Source organism: Bos mutus, chromosome 22 (genome assembly GCF_027580195.1).
Source record: "Bos mutus isolate GX-2022 chromosome 22, NWIPB_WYAK_1.1, whole genome shotgun sequence".
NCBI lineage: Eukaryota > Metazoa > Chordata > Mammalia > Artiodactyla > Bovidae > Bos > Bos mutus.
The window spans coordinates 17,840,397-17,858,201 of NC_091638.1; the positions used below are offsets into that span (position 1 = coordinate 17,840,397).

Genomic DNA, 17,805 nt, shown 5'->3' on the forward strand with positions numbered 1-17,805 from the left:
CTGGTGGGCTGCCGTCTGTGGGGTCGCATGGAGTCTGACACAACTGAAGTGATTTAGCAGCAGCAGCAGTGTTTGCAACCTCAGCTGTTTGAACCTTGGTTCAGAATAAAAAAATAGATGTCCTCAAATCCATGCTCTAACAATGAATGAGTGGCTACTCTTTATTGAGTAAATTAATGTACATTAATAGTGGTGACCTGGAGGTCAAGCTTAAATTATCTTCAGAGGTGTTTGAAGTAGTAGTAAATTAAGATTGATTAATTATAATATACCAAGATAGATTGATGGTGGTGGGGGTCTTAGATTATCAAAGGGGTTCTGTTAGAAAACAGGCAAGAAATGTGAAGGAAAAGGGGGAATTAAAGTTGGGTATTCTTTGTTTTTATCCATCTTTCCTAGAAACTTCTACTTTTAAACTCAGTTAATATTCTTCCTCCTAGTACGGTTATATCTTAGAAGTTAGACTGGTGTCTTTTGGAAATATTTAAGAAAACAGCCTCTTTCATGCTCTAACAAAAAGCTTTTTTAAACGAGTATGGGATGTGGGAAGAAACCTACAGATGTAAACTAGGAATGTTATGTTTCAAGTCTGTATCTGAGAAAAGGAGAAGATACTAATATAAAAGAAGGTTGCCACAGCATCTCCCCCCGCCCCCGCCTCCGCCCCACAACCGCCAGGCTTCTTAAATTCATTGTAAATGAGTTCAAAGGGTGCTGTTCTTGAGCACATTTGTGTTCTTGAAGTAATGCTCAAAATTCTCCAAGCCAGGCTTCAGCAATATGTGAACCGTGAACTTCCTGATGTTCAAGCTGGTTTTAGAAAAGGCAGAGGAACCAGAGATCAAATTGCCAACATCCACTGAATCATGGAAAAAGCAAGAGAATTCCAGAAAAACATCTATTTCTGCTTTATTGACTATGCCAAAGCCTTTGACTGTGTGGATCACAATAAACTGTGGGAAATTCTGAAAGAGATGGGAATACCAGGCCACCTGATCTGCCTCTTGAGAAATTTGTATGCAGGTCAGGAAGCAACACTTAGAACTGGACATGAACAACAGACTGGTTCCATTAGGAAAAGGAGTACGTCAAGGCTGTATATTGTCACCCTGCTTATTTAACTTCTATGCAGAGTACATCATGAGAAATGCTGGACTGGAAGAAGCACAAGCTGGAATCAAGATTGCCGGGAGAAATATCAATAACCTCAGATATGCAGATGACACCACCCTTATGGCAGAAAGTGAAGAAGAACTCAAAAGCCTCCTGATGAAAGTGAAAGAGGAGAGTGAAAAAGTTGGCTTAAAGCTCAACATTCAGAAAACGAAGATCATGGCATCTGGTCCCATCACTTCATGGGAAATAGATGGGGAAACAGTGGAAACAGTGTCAGACTTTATTTTGGGGGGCTCCAAAATCACTGCAGATGGTGACTGCAGCTGTGAAATTAAAAGACGCTTACTCCTTGGAAGGAAAGTTATGACCAACCTAGATAGCATATTCAAAAGCAGAGACGTTACTTTGCCAACAAAGGTTCATCTAGTCAAGGCTATGGTTTTTCCTGTGGTCATGTATGGATGTGAGATTTGGACTGTGAAGAAGGCTGAGCGCCAAAGAATTGATGCTTTTGAACTGTGGGGTTGGAGAAGACTCTTGAGAGTCCCTTGGATTGCAAGGAGATCCAACCAGTCCATTCTGAAGGAGATCAGCCCTGGGATTTCTTTGGAAGGAATGATGCTGAAGCTGAAACTCCAGTACTTTGGCCACCTCATGCGAAGAGTTGACTCATTGGAAAAGACTGATGCTGGGAGGGATTGGGGGCAGGAGGAGAAGGGGACGACAGAGGATGAGGTGGCTGGATGGCATCACTGACTCGATGGACGTGAGTCTGGGTGAACTCCAGGAGTTGGTGATGAACAGGGAGGCCTGGAGTGCTGCGATTCATGGGGTTGCGAAGAGTCGGACACAACTGAGTGACTGAACTGAACTGAACTGATTATGTTCTTGATGTTCACTTTGTCGATTGTGGACGTACGTGTACCTTTTATAGTCCTGATTTACTGACCTCTTTTGAATTCAGGTAAAAAACATCAGGATGAATTTCATCTTCTGGTGGATCAAGCCAAAAAAGGATACAAAAAGACTGTTGGAATGTCCAAAAGAAAAGCAACAAAAGGAGATGAATCTACAGAAAAACTATCCTCTGTATGTGTGGGTAAGAGACTTTAATTAAAAACAGAAGTGTATTGAATTTTACTATTTTTAATATAAAAAAATAAAATCAAAGAACTTTACTTTGGACTTATTAGTATATTTAGACATGTAGCAGTTGTTGGATGTAAACTAGTTTTATTATTCCAGAAATAAATGAATGAGGAGGTGTCCTGAAGATATAGTTTCTAAAAATACCTCTTCCTTTCATGATAAATCAGAAGTTTCTTAGTTGTTTAAGCTTGAGGTATAGGATTTATTGCTGCCCATCCTCAGATATCCTACAAAGAGAATAAATTATTTTTACTGTAGTTCACTGGTATTTACTTTGAATGGAATGTTTTGCTAAAATATCTAAAGCTAATACATCGCACATTCCTTAATTTTAGCCCATGTAAAAATTTGAGATTAATATTATATTTATATTGCCAGGACTTTAAGTGAAGTGAAAGTCACTCAGTTGTGTCCAACTCTTTGCAACCCCATGGACTATACAGTCCGTGGGATTCTCCAGGCTAGAATACTGGAGTGGGTAGCCTAAGTCAGTGGCTGTTTTAAGTACATTCACAATGCTGTGTCACCATCACCACTATTACACTCAAAACTAACCTATCAAGTAATAACTCTTTCACTTTCCCCACCAGCCCTTAGTAATCCTTGGTCTGCTTTCTGTGTCTGTGAATTTGCTTCTTCTGGGTACCTCATAAAAGTGAAATCATGTATTATTTTTTTCTTCTGTATCAGCTTATGTCATTAAGCATAATGTCTTCAGGGTCACCATTTTATAACATATATCAAAATCTATTACTTCATATGGCTGTATAATACTCCATTGCCTCTATAGACCATATTTTGTTCATCCATTCATTTGTAATGGTTTTTTTCCACCTTGTGGCTATTGTGAATGATGCTGCTGTGTGCATTGGTGTTCACGTATCTGTTCAAGCCTCTGCTTTCCGTTCTTTTGGGTAAGTACCTAGCAGTGGCATTTCTGGTTCTTACAATAATTCTTTGTTTCCCTTTTTAGAAACCACCAAACTAGTTTCTGTAGTGGCTGCACCATTTTACATTCCCATCAGCAGTGCTGAGGAATCCAGTTTTGCTATATGCTCATCACTTGTTATTTTTCATTTTTCTTACTGAAACCCCATATTGGTAGATATAAATTTGTATCTCATTGTGGTTTTGATTTATATTTTTCTAATGACTAATGAGATTGAGATTTTTTTATATGGTTATTTGCCACTTGTTTTATTTCTTTGGAGAAGTGTCTGTTTAAGCCCTTTGCTCATTTTTTAATTGGCTTGTTTTTTTTTGTTGTTGAGTTTTAGGAATTCTTTAAATATTCTGAATATTGATTCCTTATATAAACTTTTTCTCTGTTGTCTTTTTATTTCCATGATAGTATCTTTTGATGCAAAAGTGCTTTGTTTTGATGAAGTTCAATTTATCAGTTTTTTCTCTTGTTGCCTATGCTTTCACTTTTATATTCATGAAGTTGTTGCAAAATCAGTGTCATGAAGTTTTCCTCTATGTTTTCTCCTAAGAGTTTCATAGTTTTAGCTCTTATTTAGGTCTGTGGTCCACTTTGAGTTAATTTTTGTATATAATATAAGTAAGGGTCCAGCTTCATCCTTTTTACATGTCGATAATCCGGTTTTCTGAATACCATTTGTCTGAAGACTATACTTTCCCCATTGAATGTTTTTGGTATCCTTTTTGAAAATCAGTTGGCTATATATGTGAGGACATATTTCTGTACTCTGTGTTCCGTTTAATTGGTCTGTATATCTGTTCTTACAGCAGTGCTATGCTGTTTTAATTGCCATAACTTTGTAATAAATTTCAGTCAGAGGATATGAGTTCTCCAGCTTTATTCATCCTTTTCAGGATTGTTTTGGCCATCTGATTTCCTTTAAGATTCCATGTGAATGTTGAGGTGGATTTTCTATTTCTGTCAAAAAAATAATCCACTGGGATTGCATTGTATTGCTGGATTGCTTTGGTTAGTTGACATCTAAGTAGTTTATCCTTTTGGTGCTATTGCATTCTTTATTTTTGTCCTCTGTTCTCCTGGTGTTCTGTAGAAGGTTGCTGACTGAGTACAGGTTTTTTAGGTATATTCTTTGTGGTCTTTGTCAGCAACTTAGTTCATGCTGTTATTAAAATATGTTGTCAGAAAGCAGTTTAATCCCTGAGAAAATCCAGCTTAATATTTCAGATAAAGAGAATATTTTTGTTTATTGGTTGACTGCCTTTTGAAGACGATTGATTGCTTATACTCAGGAGTTGTGTGTTCTTTGTGTATGTACGCATGACTTACTCTCTCTAGGGTTCAGAGATGAGCACTGCTGGTAGATTGCTGTGTGTGAATGCGTGTGTCTGGGAGGGGTGGGGAGTGTGAGAGAGAGAGAGAGAGAGAATGGAACAGGCTGAAAGGCTGGGCTTTGTACAGTGTCATACAGCCAGTGTAACATTTGCTCTTTACAATAACTGGCTCATCAGAGTGCCAGCATAAGTGCATGAGGTATGTGTCTTCTTAAGTAAAACCTTCATCTGTTTTTGATGCATGTCTTTGGAGAAGTTTAATGTTGGGGCCTCATGCGTTCAGCTTTATTTGGAGTTCTCTCCTGAGATCCGTGGACAGATAAGAAGGATAACTGACTTTCACTGTCCATGCTTGTTGAACAATACTTGTCTGCAAGAGGAAATTTATCCTGTGGAAGCTTACGTAGGAGTGGAAGGGGCTTCCCTGGTGGCTCAGGGGTAAAGAATCCACCTGCCAGTGCAGGAGATACAGATTCCATTCCCGGTCCAGGAAGATCCCACATGCCAAGGCACACTGAAGACCGTGTGCCACAACTATTGAGCCTGTGCTCTAGAGCCCGGGAGCCACAGGTACTGAAACCTGCATGCTCTAGAGCCCATGCTCTGCAACAAGAGAACCCACTGCAAAGAGAAGCCTGTGTGTGCTAGGACTAGAGAAAAGCCTGCACAGCAACAAAGACCCAGCACAGCCAAAAATACATACGTTAATTAAAATTTTCTTTAAGTGAAAGAAGAGAAGAATATAAATCAGGTGTAAAAATAAAAGATACTCATGTTAAATTCCTTCTCCCTGGATTACCAACTTGATTGTATTCGCCCAGAAAGTTGAGTGATAGAGTCACCTGGGTTCAGTGGGTCATTGTGTCCTTTTAACCTGGTTGTAGGTGTCTGCAAGAGAAGATCCTAGAGATCCTGTCTTAGTTAGCTGCTCATTTCCATTTCCCAGATAAACGTTAGAGGATATGGCTTGTATTGGTAATGAGCAGGCTTAGTGAAAGCCAGAGAACATCAGGAGCTTAGTTTTAGAAATTATACTCTTGTGTGATGTATGCTGTTCTCCAGTGTAACAAGAACTTATACTTATTTCTGGAAAAATCTTGATCATATGAAGTTGGGAAGGTTTGTTTGTTTGAAGAATATGTCTTACTCCTTTTCCGTAATTTTTCCACAAAACCTTGACAGTTCTTGTTGGTGTCCTTTGTGAAAGGTCACTTGTCTCCACAAGTGTATGAGTAGTGTGTAAAAGCTCTGCTTCCCTGTGAGCAAACATGCGAAAGGAGATTCTGTCCTCATGGCACATGTCAAGGGGGTCAGGTGCTTACTCAGTCCCTGACCTTAAAGTCAGCACAGCTGAAGTCCCAGCACAGCTGCACGGAGATGACTTCTGCCTTCATATTTGCAGACCTTTGGTCACACCTGCAGGTCACATTCTGGCAAACACTGTCTGCATCCCCTCAGCTGTCCTGGGCCTTGATCTGCAATAAGAGAACTCAGAAAGTGAGAATATGACAAGGGATGAGTAGAAATGTGATGTGTCTTGATCAAACAAATACCTTGGTTATGTCTGATTAGTTTTTCTTTTCACCAGTGAATAGTAGATTCTGTGTAACAGATTTAGGAAAATGACCAGAAAGATTCACTACCATACAACAGTCGGTGACAAAGATTGTAGTTCTCTTACTAATTGAATCTTTAATACTTTTTTGTAATTTTTTTTATGTTTATCACTATTCTCTGATCTATGAAATATGCAGGAATTCTTGAGCTTCTCTGGTGGCTCAGATGGTAAAGCGTCTGCCTGCAATGCAGGAGACCTGGGTTCGATCCCTGGGTTGGGCAGATCTCCTGGAGAAGGAAATGGCAACCCACTCCAGTATTCTTGACAGGAGAATCCCACGGATGGAGGAGCCTGGTAGGCTACAGTCCACAGGGTCGCAAAGAGTCGGACATGACTGAGTGACTTCACTTTCACTGTAAATAAAAGCCTCATTAGAATTATAAGTTTTTCCCCACTCTTGATTTCAAAGAAAATTTTATTTTTGAATTAATGAATCTGGAAATACATGGGTGGACAGTGTAAGCAAATGGCACAAGTGTAGTGCTTATTCTTTATTCTCTGGCTCCAAAACTAGAGTTTTGGAGTCAATATTACATAAACTTCTATTTTACCAAGTACAAATAGCAATATTAAATGTAGTGGAAATAATAAATATACAGAGGTTATAAGTTTTAAGGTACTCTTAAATATTTCTTTTTTTCCCTTTCTTTCCTTTTTCTTTTGTAGGACAGGAAGATAATAAAATTAAATCATCAGATACACCCTCGGTAGAAACAAACCACTTCCGTCAATCAAAGCTGGACTTCCCAGGGAAATTAGAGCGTAGCAGACAAGATGATTCTTTCAGTTGTACTGATATTCAAGAGGAAGCTCTTTCTTCATCAGAATCAGATTCATTCAAAAGGTAAGAAACTTACAGTAGTTGATTATTTTAGATTTCTGTTTCCTGTGCATGCTAAGAGACAGGCAAAATTAACCAGAAAATATCTCTGAGGCCTGACACCGTTCCTCCTCTCCTCCCATCGTCTCCTGCCACTTTGTAAGGTTCACAAAGTGAGGAGGGCAGGATGTGGAGGGTGTGTATTGCAATCACAGGGGACTTTGTTTTCTGCTCTGTAGCCTTTTCTTTTTTAATTGGAAGTTTTGGCCACAGCAATCAGAGCAGAAAAAGAAATAAAAGGAATCCAAATCGGAAAAGAAGAAGTAAAACTCTCACTGTTTGCAGATGACATGATCCTCTACATAGAAAACCCTAAAGACTCCACCAGAAAATTACTAGAACTAATCAATGATTATAGTAAAGTTGCAGGATATAAAATCAACACACAGAAATCCCTTGCATTCCTATACACTAATAATGAGAAAATAGAGAAATTAAGGAATCAATTCCATTCACCATTGCAACAAAAAGAATAAAATACTTAGGAATATATCTACCTAAAGAAACTAAAGACCTATATATATAAAACTATAAAACATTGGTGAAAGAAATCAAAGAGGACACTAATAGATGGAGAAATATACCATGTTCATGGATTGGAAGAATCAATATAGTGAAAATGAGTATACTACCCAAAGCAATTTATAGATTCAATGCAATCCCTATCAAGCTACCAACGGTATTCTTCACAGAGCTAGAACAAATAATTTCACAATTTGTATGAAAATACAAAAAACCTCGAATAGCCAAAGCTATCTTAAGAAAGAAGAATGCAACTGGAGGAATCAACCTGCCTGACTTCAGGCTCTACTACAAAGCCACAGTCATCAAGACAGTATGGTACTGGCACAAAGACAGAAATATAGATCAATGGAACAAAATAGAAAGCCCAGAGATAAAAAAATTTTAATTTTTATTGAAATATAGTTGATTTACAATGTTGTGTTAGTTTCTGCTGTACAGCAAAGTGAATTGGTTACACATATACATATATCCACTCTATTTTAGATTCTTTTCCCACATTGGCCATTACACAGTATTGAGTAAAATTCTCTGTGCTATACAGTAGGTCTTTATTAGTTATCTCTTTTGTATATTGTAATGTATATGTTAGTCCCTATCTTCCTAGTTTATCCCCCCTCCCTTACCCCCTGGTAACCATATGTTTATTTTCTAAATCTGTAACTTCTTCTCTTTTTAGATAAGTTCATTTGTACGCTTTTTTTAAGATTATACATATAAGCAATATCATGTGGTATTTGTCTTTGTCTGACTTACTTCACCCAGTATGACAATCTCTAGGTCCATCTATGTTGCTGTAAATGTAGCCTTTATAGAGATATTTTTCCTAAAGTTAGAAAAGAAGGCATGATAGACAGTAAAATTTTTATCAAGAGAGTGGGTGAAGGAGATAAAGACAACTATACTAGAAAGTAGAGATGACAAGAAAGACAAAAAGAGAAGAATTTAATTGAGCAAATATAATGGATGGGAAACCTTCAAAAATGAGAGATTTGAAGGTGAGTCATTTTTCCAAGTGGTTTTTTAAAAGACAGTTTAAGATGATGATGTGATTTTGAAAGATGACATAGCATTAAGCTGTGTATTGTTACCATTTTGTGTTCAGGTGGGTGCAGCATTCTCTTGGGTTTCTGTGCCGTAATTGATCAAACGTTTCAGTTTCTATTGGATTTCTACATTTTCCTCAGTGTTTGTTATACACCTGAAGCTGTGGTAGAGCTCTTCCTATAGAAAACTTTTGTTTCTAATATCTTTCACATCATTTTGACAGTGGTAGGTGTTGTTGCCTTTTGAATGAATCCTACTAATCTGAAATGCTAATAGCAACGTGACACTGTGAATGTGTCTTGGAAATTATTTGATCTTACTATTTGTTCATATAAAAATTGTTAGTACTCTAGAACGGTAGATTCTGTCTCATCTAAAATACCAAATTAAGAAGAAAATTTTTATAAGAAGAGTATTCCCAAAGATCCTCTATTTTCTTAGGGCTCTTGGGAAACAGCTTCAGGTTATTTAGAATCAAGTATTAGGAACGGAGAATCTTCTCATTTTTTCCCTGAGCATTTCAGGGCCAGAAACATTGTATCCTGAGTTGGGTAAGGGCAGAACACATGGTAGCCTGAGTTTTTCCAAGACTTGGACTGATGGACAGTTCTGGGGCAGTAGGTATTGTTTGTTTTTAAACACAAAACTTACCAGAATACAGTAGGATAGAAATGGAAGAGAAATGGAGTCCTTGGAAAGAAGAGTGAGTTTTTAAGCATAGTCATGAGATCCTTGAAAGTTCTGGAATGCCAGGATGAAATGGGACATTTTTATAAATTTGTAGTGGGGCGAATGGAGGAGAGTGAAAGGGGAGACATATGGCAGCCAGGTGGATTTTTATCTACTGGTGAAAGTGTGGGAAACAGGATGAGTTTGTTGGCGGTCTTGATTTCAGACAAACTTATTCATGTTTGTCTGAACTGTGAGAGGATTATTAAACCATTAAAATTTTTTTTTAAGTAAGCTTTTGTATTTTTCTATAATTTAATGTATGTATGTATGTTTACACATTCACCCATACACCATGACCAGTGAAACTACCTGCTAATTGCAAATTTTTACCAACTTTATTGAGATAAAATTTACATACTATACAGGTCACTCATTTAAGTGACAGTCAGTGGTTTTTAGTGTTTCCAGAACTACACCACCATCACCACAATTTTAGAGTGTTTTCATTGCCCTCCAAAAGAAACCTCATCCCCGTTAAGCCATCACTTTCTATATCCTCCCAACTCACCTGCCAATCACTGATCTACTCTCTGTCTTTGTGGGTTCACCTTGTCTGGACATTTCATATATATGGGATCATATAACATGTGGTCTTCTGTAACTTGGCTTCTTTTACTTAGCATATTGGCTGCAAGGTTCATCCATTTTGTATGATGTTTCAGTACTATATTCCTTTTTATTTCCATAATATTCCATTGTATGGATTTGTATTTAATTTCTTCTTTTATTAGTTGATGGACATTTGGGTTGTTTCTAATTGCAGCTCTCACAAGGAAAAAAATTACTGACTTTTACTTGCAAACTTTGGAAGCTTAGTTCTAGAGACTGAATATAAGGATTGCCTGGGTGACCTTGAGAAAGCAGTCAGTGTCTGTTACTCCTTTCTCAAGTATGAATAAGTCTTTCTTTTCATTTGCCCTTTTATTTTGTCAGATTAAGATTTTTAAGTTTGAAAGATTGAGTCTGTTCCTTATATACAACCTACAAACTAAGGCTAAGGGGACGGTGTGAGTGAAGTGGTATTTGCTCTGATACAGGGCAGGCCACTGGGCAGCTGAGTCCACTGGAGATTGTTAAGGAGGAAGTGAGCAAGGGAAGCACCGGTGGTGCAGCTGAAAGGACCAGCTTCGAGTCAAGATCTGCTGGCTGATTTGGGAGACCATCTTTGAAGTCTGTTTCCTTTGCTATAAAAAGCATATATAAATACCTTCTATCTCAGATCTTTTGGAAGGTGAAATGAGATAATAAATGTAATAAGAATCTTTGATAAACATATGGTTATTATTTCTAGTTTTATAAAGATCAAATCAACTGAATTTTCTTCAGTAATACTGGAAAACTTGAGCTTCTAGGACTGAATATTTCAGAAATGCTTTCATAGTCCCCAATTCCTTCATTCTAATTCTTAAGCTGTATCATAGGAGTAAATTCCACAGTTTATCTTTTTTTTTCCCTACTTCTGTTCTGAACTTTAGAAAGTTATAAGCCTGGCCTAATTAGTTCATTTGAAAATTCATTTAATTGGCTTCAACTGGGCACTCAATAACCTCAGATATGCAGATGACACCACCCTTGTGGCAGAAAGTGAAGAGGAATTAAAAAGCTTCTTGATGAGAGTGAAAGAGGAGAGTGAAAAAGTTGGCTTAAAGCTCAACATTCCGAAAATGAAGATCATGGCATCTGGTCCCATCACTTCATGGCGAATAGATGGGGAAACAGTGGAAACAGTGTCAGACTTTTATTTTTTTGGGCTCCAAAATCACCATGGATGGTGATCGCAGCCATGAAATTAAAAGACGCTTACTCCTTGGAAGGAAAGTTATGACCAACCTAGATAGCATATTGAAAAGCAGAGACATTACTTTGCCAACAAAGATCCGTTTAGTCAAGGCTATGGTTTTTCCAATGGTCATGTATGCATGTGAGAGTTGGACTGTGAAGAAAGCTGAGTGCCAAAGAATTGATGCTTTTGAACTGTGGTGTTGGAGAAGACTCTTGAGAGTCCCTTGGACTGCAAGGAGATCCAACCAGTCCATCCTAAAGGAGATGAATCCTGGGTGTTCATTGGAAAGACTGATGCTGAAGCTGAAACTCTAATACTTTGGCCACCTCATGCGAAGAGTTGACTCATTGGAAAAGACTGATGCTGGGAGGGATTGGGGGCAGGAGGAGAAGGGGACGACAGAGAATGAGATGGCTGGATGGCATCACTGACTCGATGGACATGAGTTTGAGTGAACTCCGGGAGTTGGTGATGAACAGGGAGGCCTGGCGTGCTGCGATTCATGGGGTTACAGAGTCGGACACGACTGAACGACTGAACTGAACTGAACTGGGCACTCATTACCGAGACACAGTCTCCTTTTCACTCCTTGTTGTATTTCCAACCCATTTGTTCATGTTTATTTCCTCACTTTGAATGAATACCTTGTCTCCCAGCTCACCAAGCCAGGTCATCTGACCTGTCTCCAGATTTTCCTTTCCATTTTAAGTTTTCTTTCTGACCTCTTCTTTCCTGTTAATTGTAAGAGAAAGATATATTTCTTAAGACATTTCTAAAGACATATTCTTTCTTAAGACAAATTCATCCACCTCCTCTAAGACATTCCTCCATCACTTATTCCCTAAGTTTGCTCTTGGATGTCTCCTTTTTCTGAGCCCTTCTTCTTATCTCTGCTTTCTCTTATCCTTCCCACAATGCAGGAAGTAATTTCAACTTCCTCCATTACAACCAAATGCCTTTGGTGGAATCAAAGCACTTCAGAGATTAGTGGTCTTTGTCTAGTCCAATTTTTATTTTCCTTAATATTCAGACATCAGTTGAAAGGAAGATGGGGCACAGCACTCAGTGACTTTGTTCAGATCTTTTCCGACTGTGAAATTCTTTAATACTGTTATTTTTGACAAGCATAATAATCGTTGGAACATATCTGTATTTTTTTTACCTCTTTTCCATTTCAGACCATGAATCAACCTTCTAGAATCATACTTATTCTTGTATATTGAAGTGTTCCTGTCTTTTTTTCTTTGATTTTTTGCAAAAATTTTCTCATTTTTTCTTTTTATGAAAGATTTATTGCTTTTGTTTTAAAGTACAAGGTTTTCCAAAGTACTTTTCATTTAGATGTTATGCATATTTATCATGAAAAATAGAAAATTTAGGTAAATAAAAAGTAAAATTCAATAATTTTATCAGCCAGAAATGACTTTTCATATTAACACCTTTGTATGTACATCCTTCTTAAGATAGTGGTATAGATGCATAGATAGATAGAGGAGCATTTTTAAAACAGAGGACCTTAGTATTTTATAATTTTTTATGCTTTTTTTTTCTTTTTAAGAGACAAGACATACTGTGTTAGGTTTAATGTGAGTGTAACGATTTTGTGATTTGTTATAGATCTCACTATTATATTGTTGAATAAACTATCACTTTTCTTTTTGTTAGAGCAATATTTAAACTTTATGTAATATGCCAGGCTGACAGATGAGAATAATCTTATTCTAAGTTCCAGTAGATGTATCCAGTCCACATAATTATTAGGATGTTGTTTGTTGCTAATTTGATTCTTAGCTCTTAAATAAGTACTTCTCTTAGAGTTTGAATTATTAGTGTTATATTGATTCTTTCTTGCCAATATGAAGACAGAGGATAAATAAGTTGATAAGAATTTTAGATTTTTGTACACCTCTTAGTTTCCAGGAGTTCAAGAGACTTGTCCAAAGTTCTGTAAATTAGCTTATTGTTCTTTATAAGGAGAGAGGGCCCTTGTTCGCTGAGTTTTGGCAAGCAGAGAAAACTACATTTTTATTGAGTGCTAACTTATAAGAAAAGATGCTTTTGATTGTGACCCTAGAGATGAAGCTTTATCTTCATGTAGAGATGAATAGTGCTCATGCTATATTCTTTGGAAGAATCTTTAGGTCATTATTAAAAAAAAAATGGTGCACTTGAATTCTAGGCAGTGTAAGTTAAAAAGAGACTTTTTTAACTGGAAAAACTTGAATAAGGTCATAGATAATATCATTTGTTATATCAGTATTCAATTTCCTGATTTTAATAATTTTATTAAGATCATGTAAGTGAATATATTTGTTCTTAGGAGATGCACACTAAAGGGTTAAAGGGACATGATGGCTGGAACTTACTCTCAGTGCTTAAAAAATTAACTTACATGTATGTGGGTACACATACACACTCACAGACACACATACACACAGAGAGTGAGAAAGCAAATGTGGCAAGATGCTAGCAATTGGAAAATCTGGATGATTGGTCTGAGTCTTTTTTTTTTTTTGGTAAGTGTGAGATTTTAAAATTAAAAGTATTATTGAGAAGACTCACTGCCCATAGTCAAAAAAGTTTATTTATACCAGAAGATTTTCTAAAGGAAATTTGATTTATAGTTATGATTTATTGACTGAAGAGAGTGGTAGCCAGGAGTCTACATGGGATGCCTAGTATGGTTTTTCCATTGCTGAAGCCATGTTTATTTCAGTCAGTCTGTTCAGGACCAACCCGACATGGTTATCTCAGCTTTGGTGTGTAGGAGAGTGTGGACTAATGAAGCAGGCATTGTGATTTCAGTATAAAAGAGTATCACAGAGACCAGCTAATTTTACTGCTTAGTAACAGTAACAGAGAAGAGGGCAACAGAGGATGAAATGGTTGGATGGCATCACTATTTCAGTGGACATGACCTTGGGCAAAGGAGATGGTGAGGGACATGGAGGCCTGGTGTGCTGCAGGGGTTACAAAGAGTCAGACATGACTTAGCCACTTAACAACAGCAACAAACAGTAACTTACATGAACCTTCTTGCAGATGCCAAGTGTTGGTTATAAAAGAACCTGGGTCAGATAAGGTGTGAATGAAATGTGTTTTAACTTTTCACAGTTCCTGGCCCAAACCATCACTTCTTTTCTGATGCTATGTCAATAGCAGCATCTTTGTGTAGAAGTCCAACACACACACAGGCACAGAACACTGAAAACTTTGGCAAAAAGGCTTATTAATTTTCAACCATGCATTTGATATATTTTGGTACAACTTTTCCTCACTATTCAGGCATTTTCTGGAGAGCTATCTGTCCAAACTTCTTAAGAGCAAGAAAGGCAAAACACACCCTGGAAATATGTGAAGAAATCTTGGCTACCGTTTGTTGGAAATTTTAAAGAGTAGTTCAGTTTCATCCTTTCTTAAATTGTATGTAAATTGGAGAATGATGGGGAAATCCTAAGAGAAAAATGCCACTGTGACGCTCATCTGAGGAATATAGAACACTGGCACCATCTGCCTGTTGAGAAAACCATACTGAACTTATTTTGCTTATTGAAAGGAACCGGAAACATGACCTGTAGCAGCAAAGTAGTCTCTCAGCCAGAGGGACTAGGCTGATTTGTGTGTTAAGATTACCATTTTGGTTTTAGTCAGTTCTTTCAGTGCAGGTCTTGGTTGTTGTTTAGTCACTAATTTGTATCTGACTCTTTTGCATCCCCGTGCACTGTAGCCCTCCAGGCTTCTCTGTTCAAGGGATTTCCCAGGCAAGAATACTGCAGTGGGTTGCCATTTCCTTCTCCAGAAGATCTTCTAGACCAGGGGTTGGACCCATATTGTCTGGTGGATTCTTTACCACTGAGGCACCAGGGAAGCCCACAGGTCTTGGTTAGGATTGGGTAAACCTCACAGTTCAGGATGGGTGAGTAGAGCCAGATGAGGATTTTGAGGAGAGAGACTCAAAGAGTCCTTGGGGGTATGTCCTTTGATACTTTCTCTTGAAAACCTGGTGGGTTTTGTAGGAAGTTTTTGGACTCAACAAAAGTTATTCACAACTTATATCTTATTCAAGAGTCTCTTGGAACAGTCAAGTTATGTTGATAAAATAGTAGATGGTAAAATACTGTGGGTGCTGTAGTTTCCACAGATGTTATATGAGTGCTCGGAGAGTTCAGCGTCACATCATTCAGTCCACAGGGAAACCCACTGTAGAGAAGTGGAAATGAAAGGTTGAAGGAGTCACGTAGGTGGCTTAGGGTTATATACATGGTGGGTGGCAGTACCAGGATTTGAACCTAGGTCAAGATGACCTCAGAGCCCAAGGTCTCCTGACTGACAATAACTATGGCCAAGCCAGATAGATCTTCACATTCTTGAAAGAGTGTAAACTTACAGTTCTTGAAATGGTTGGGCTGAAAAGCAGACAGGGATCTGAGTGGAAGTGATTAATTTGGAAGGTGAAAGAACAACTGTAGGAAGTGGGAAAGTGATACAGGAAAGGGAGGACAGCCTTTAAGGGGTGGGTTATCAAACCACATGTCACTGTGAGCACCTGGGAACTGCTTTAAAACACTCTCCTGAGTTGTCCCACCCAAGGCAAGGGCCAAGGATATTAGTTGTTTGGTTGGGGGCTGCTCACTGCTGCTTCCAGCCTTTCATGCTGGTGACAGAGCAGGCTTTAGCACGGCAGGCAGAGGCACTGACAGCTGACAATTGGGAGTCAGGTCAAGCACCTCAGGGGCAAAGGCAAGCAGAAAGGGACAGAGCGCCAGTGGGATCTGCCAAGACAGTGACTCCAGCTGAAGTTGGAGTGGTCTGGTGTTCCATTGGCTTTGCTAATATAAGGTAATGCAGTGGATGTCTGCCTGTATCTCTAGCCTGAGAGATGCATTAGTTGGTGGGGCAGACCCAGAGCTCACTGCCTCTCTGAGCCCTAGTTTGCCAAGCTCACTTGGCTATTGCTTCCCAGAAGGGATGTGGGAAGGATGTCTGAACAAGTGGCAGACAAGCAGATGCCAGGGGGAGGATGGGACAGATTATCTAGAAAGCGCTGAGACGAATGGATTGATCCACAAACTGATGGGAGAAAATGTGTTTATTGATGAGAAACAATTTGCTTTTCCATCTTGTGTTAATAGATAATGAACTGAAATAAGAAATAATCTTTCATCAAACTGAAATTCACCAATATGCTAAATAAAAATCTCTGGGTCTCAGGCAGAAAAATCACAAGCCCAGAACCTGGAGTTCTTTGTCAGGAATATTTCCTAACGGTCCTGGTTTGTTTCTCCTCGCCAGTGACTAGAGCACACTGTGAATGGGCTTTGAGGTACATGTGGACGTCCTCTCCCCGGTGTGGTGGCATAAATCTACTGGTCTTTTTGGGGAAAGTCTTTAGAAGACCCTCATTAGTAGATGACAATCGTGTGTGCCTTTGAACCCTCTGTGGACCTGAAGGGGGGAAAAAGCCAACCTTCTATTAGACACACTTAATGGTAATTAGTTTTAAGTGTTTTTTACACAGAATTGCTTCTTCATGCTTAAGAATTAGAAAATATTTTCATGTATATGTCTCTGAAGTGCTTGATTTGCACAGATGTGTGAACCTTTAATGTTTCACTAATATATCTTTGCAGAAGTTTGTCCCTGACTTATATTTCAGAAGACTTTTGTCTAATCCTAACCATCTGTAGCTTAGCATGAAAAAAAAATACATATATACATATATATATATATATATATATATGTATATATATATATAATTTGCCCTTGTCTTAAAATGGATGACAAATGGGATTCAGGTTTCTCACTATTGGAGGGGAAATTACAGGCAAGGCTAAAACTATCCATGTGATACTGGATTAAAATTGGAGACCTTAAAATTCCTGTTCAGCTTAACATAGATTCAGATGGATACATACAGAAATACTTACAGATCTTTGTGGATAAGTGAGCTAGTTTACATATATGTTTCCTTTCTCTGTGAGCTGCCAGAGCCCAGAAGCAAGGTGGCACAGTTTCTCAGGGCACACTTCGTGCCCTGATCTTGGTTTCTAGTAACATTCTCCAATAGAAGGAACCAGTGCTTCTTGGAGAAATGGTTGAACCAGGGCTGGGGCAGGGAGCTAGGAAGTGCTAGAAGGAGAGAGACAGAAAGCAGGGAGAAAAGTGAGGAAGGAAAGGAGAGGAAGGAAAAAGTAGGGGAGGAGAAGAGAAAGCAAAAACCTAACACACATACCTCAGCAGGAGATCAACGTCAACATTGCACCAGTGTTATGATGAGGGTGTGTGTTCTCTTAGTGGGATGCCCTGGGAATAACACATTACCTCTGTGGTCTTTTCTCCCAAAATTCAATAACCTCAAATTGTGAGGAAAATAAATCAGACAAACTCCAGTTGCGGGGCCATTGTGCAAAATAACCTGACCGCCAGCATGCCTCAAAATTGTCAGGGTCATCACAAACAAGGAAAGTCCGAGAGATTGTCACCATCTGGAGGCACCTAAGGAGACCTGGCCACTAAATGTAATGTGGTGTCCTGATTGGAATCCTGGCACAGGAAAGGTTAAGGAAGTAAAATGAAGCATGAAAGAAGATTTCTGTTTTCCTTCCTATTGTCATACTTGTTTTACCAGCTTTGCTTTCTTGTACTAATGTTTTTACTTTATAGAGTGATTTTCCTCAGAGGATG

General features: G+C 38.4%; 1 protein-coding gene across 5 annotated transcripts in view; it reads left to right on the forward strand.

Moving 5' to 3' along the window:
- RAD18 (RAD18 E3 ubiquitin protein ligase) overlaps window positions 1-17,805 on the forward strand; it is a 114,446-nt gene that overhangs the window by 66,045 nt on the left and 30,596 nt on the right. For 4 of the 5 annotated variants that reach the window (XM_070359453.1, XM_070359454.1, XM_070359456.1 and 1 more), the window contains 2 exons: window positions 2,081-2,215; window positions 6,824-7,001. In XM_070359453.1, the coding sequence (XP_070215554.1) occupies window positions 2,081-2,215; window positions 6,824-7,001 (313 nt within the window). The remainder of the gene's footprint in view (window positions 1-2,080; window positions 2,216-6,823; window positions 7,002-17,805) is intronic. The other variant, XM_005907084.2, reaches the window with a different exon arrangement.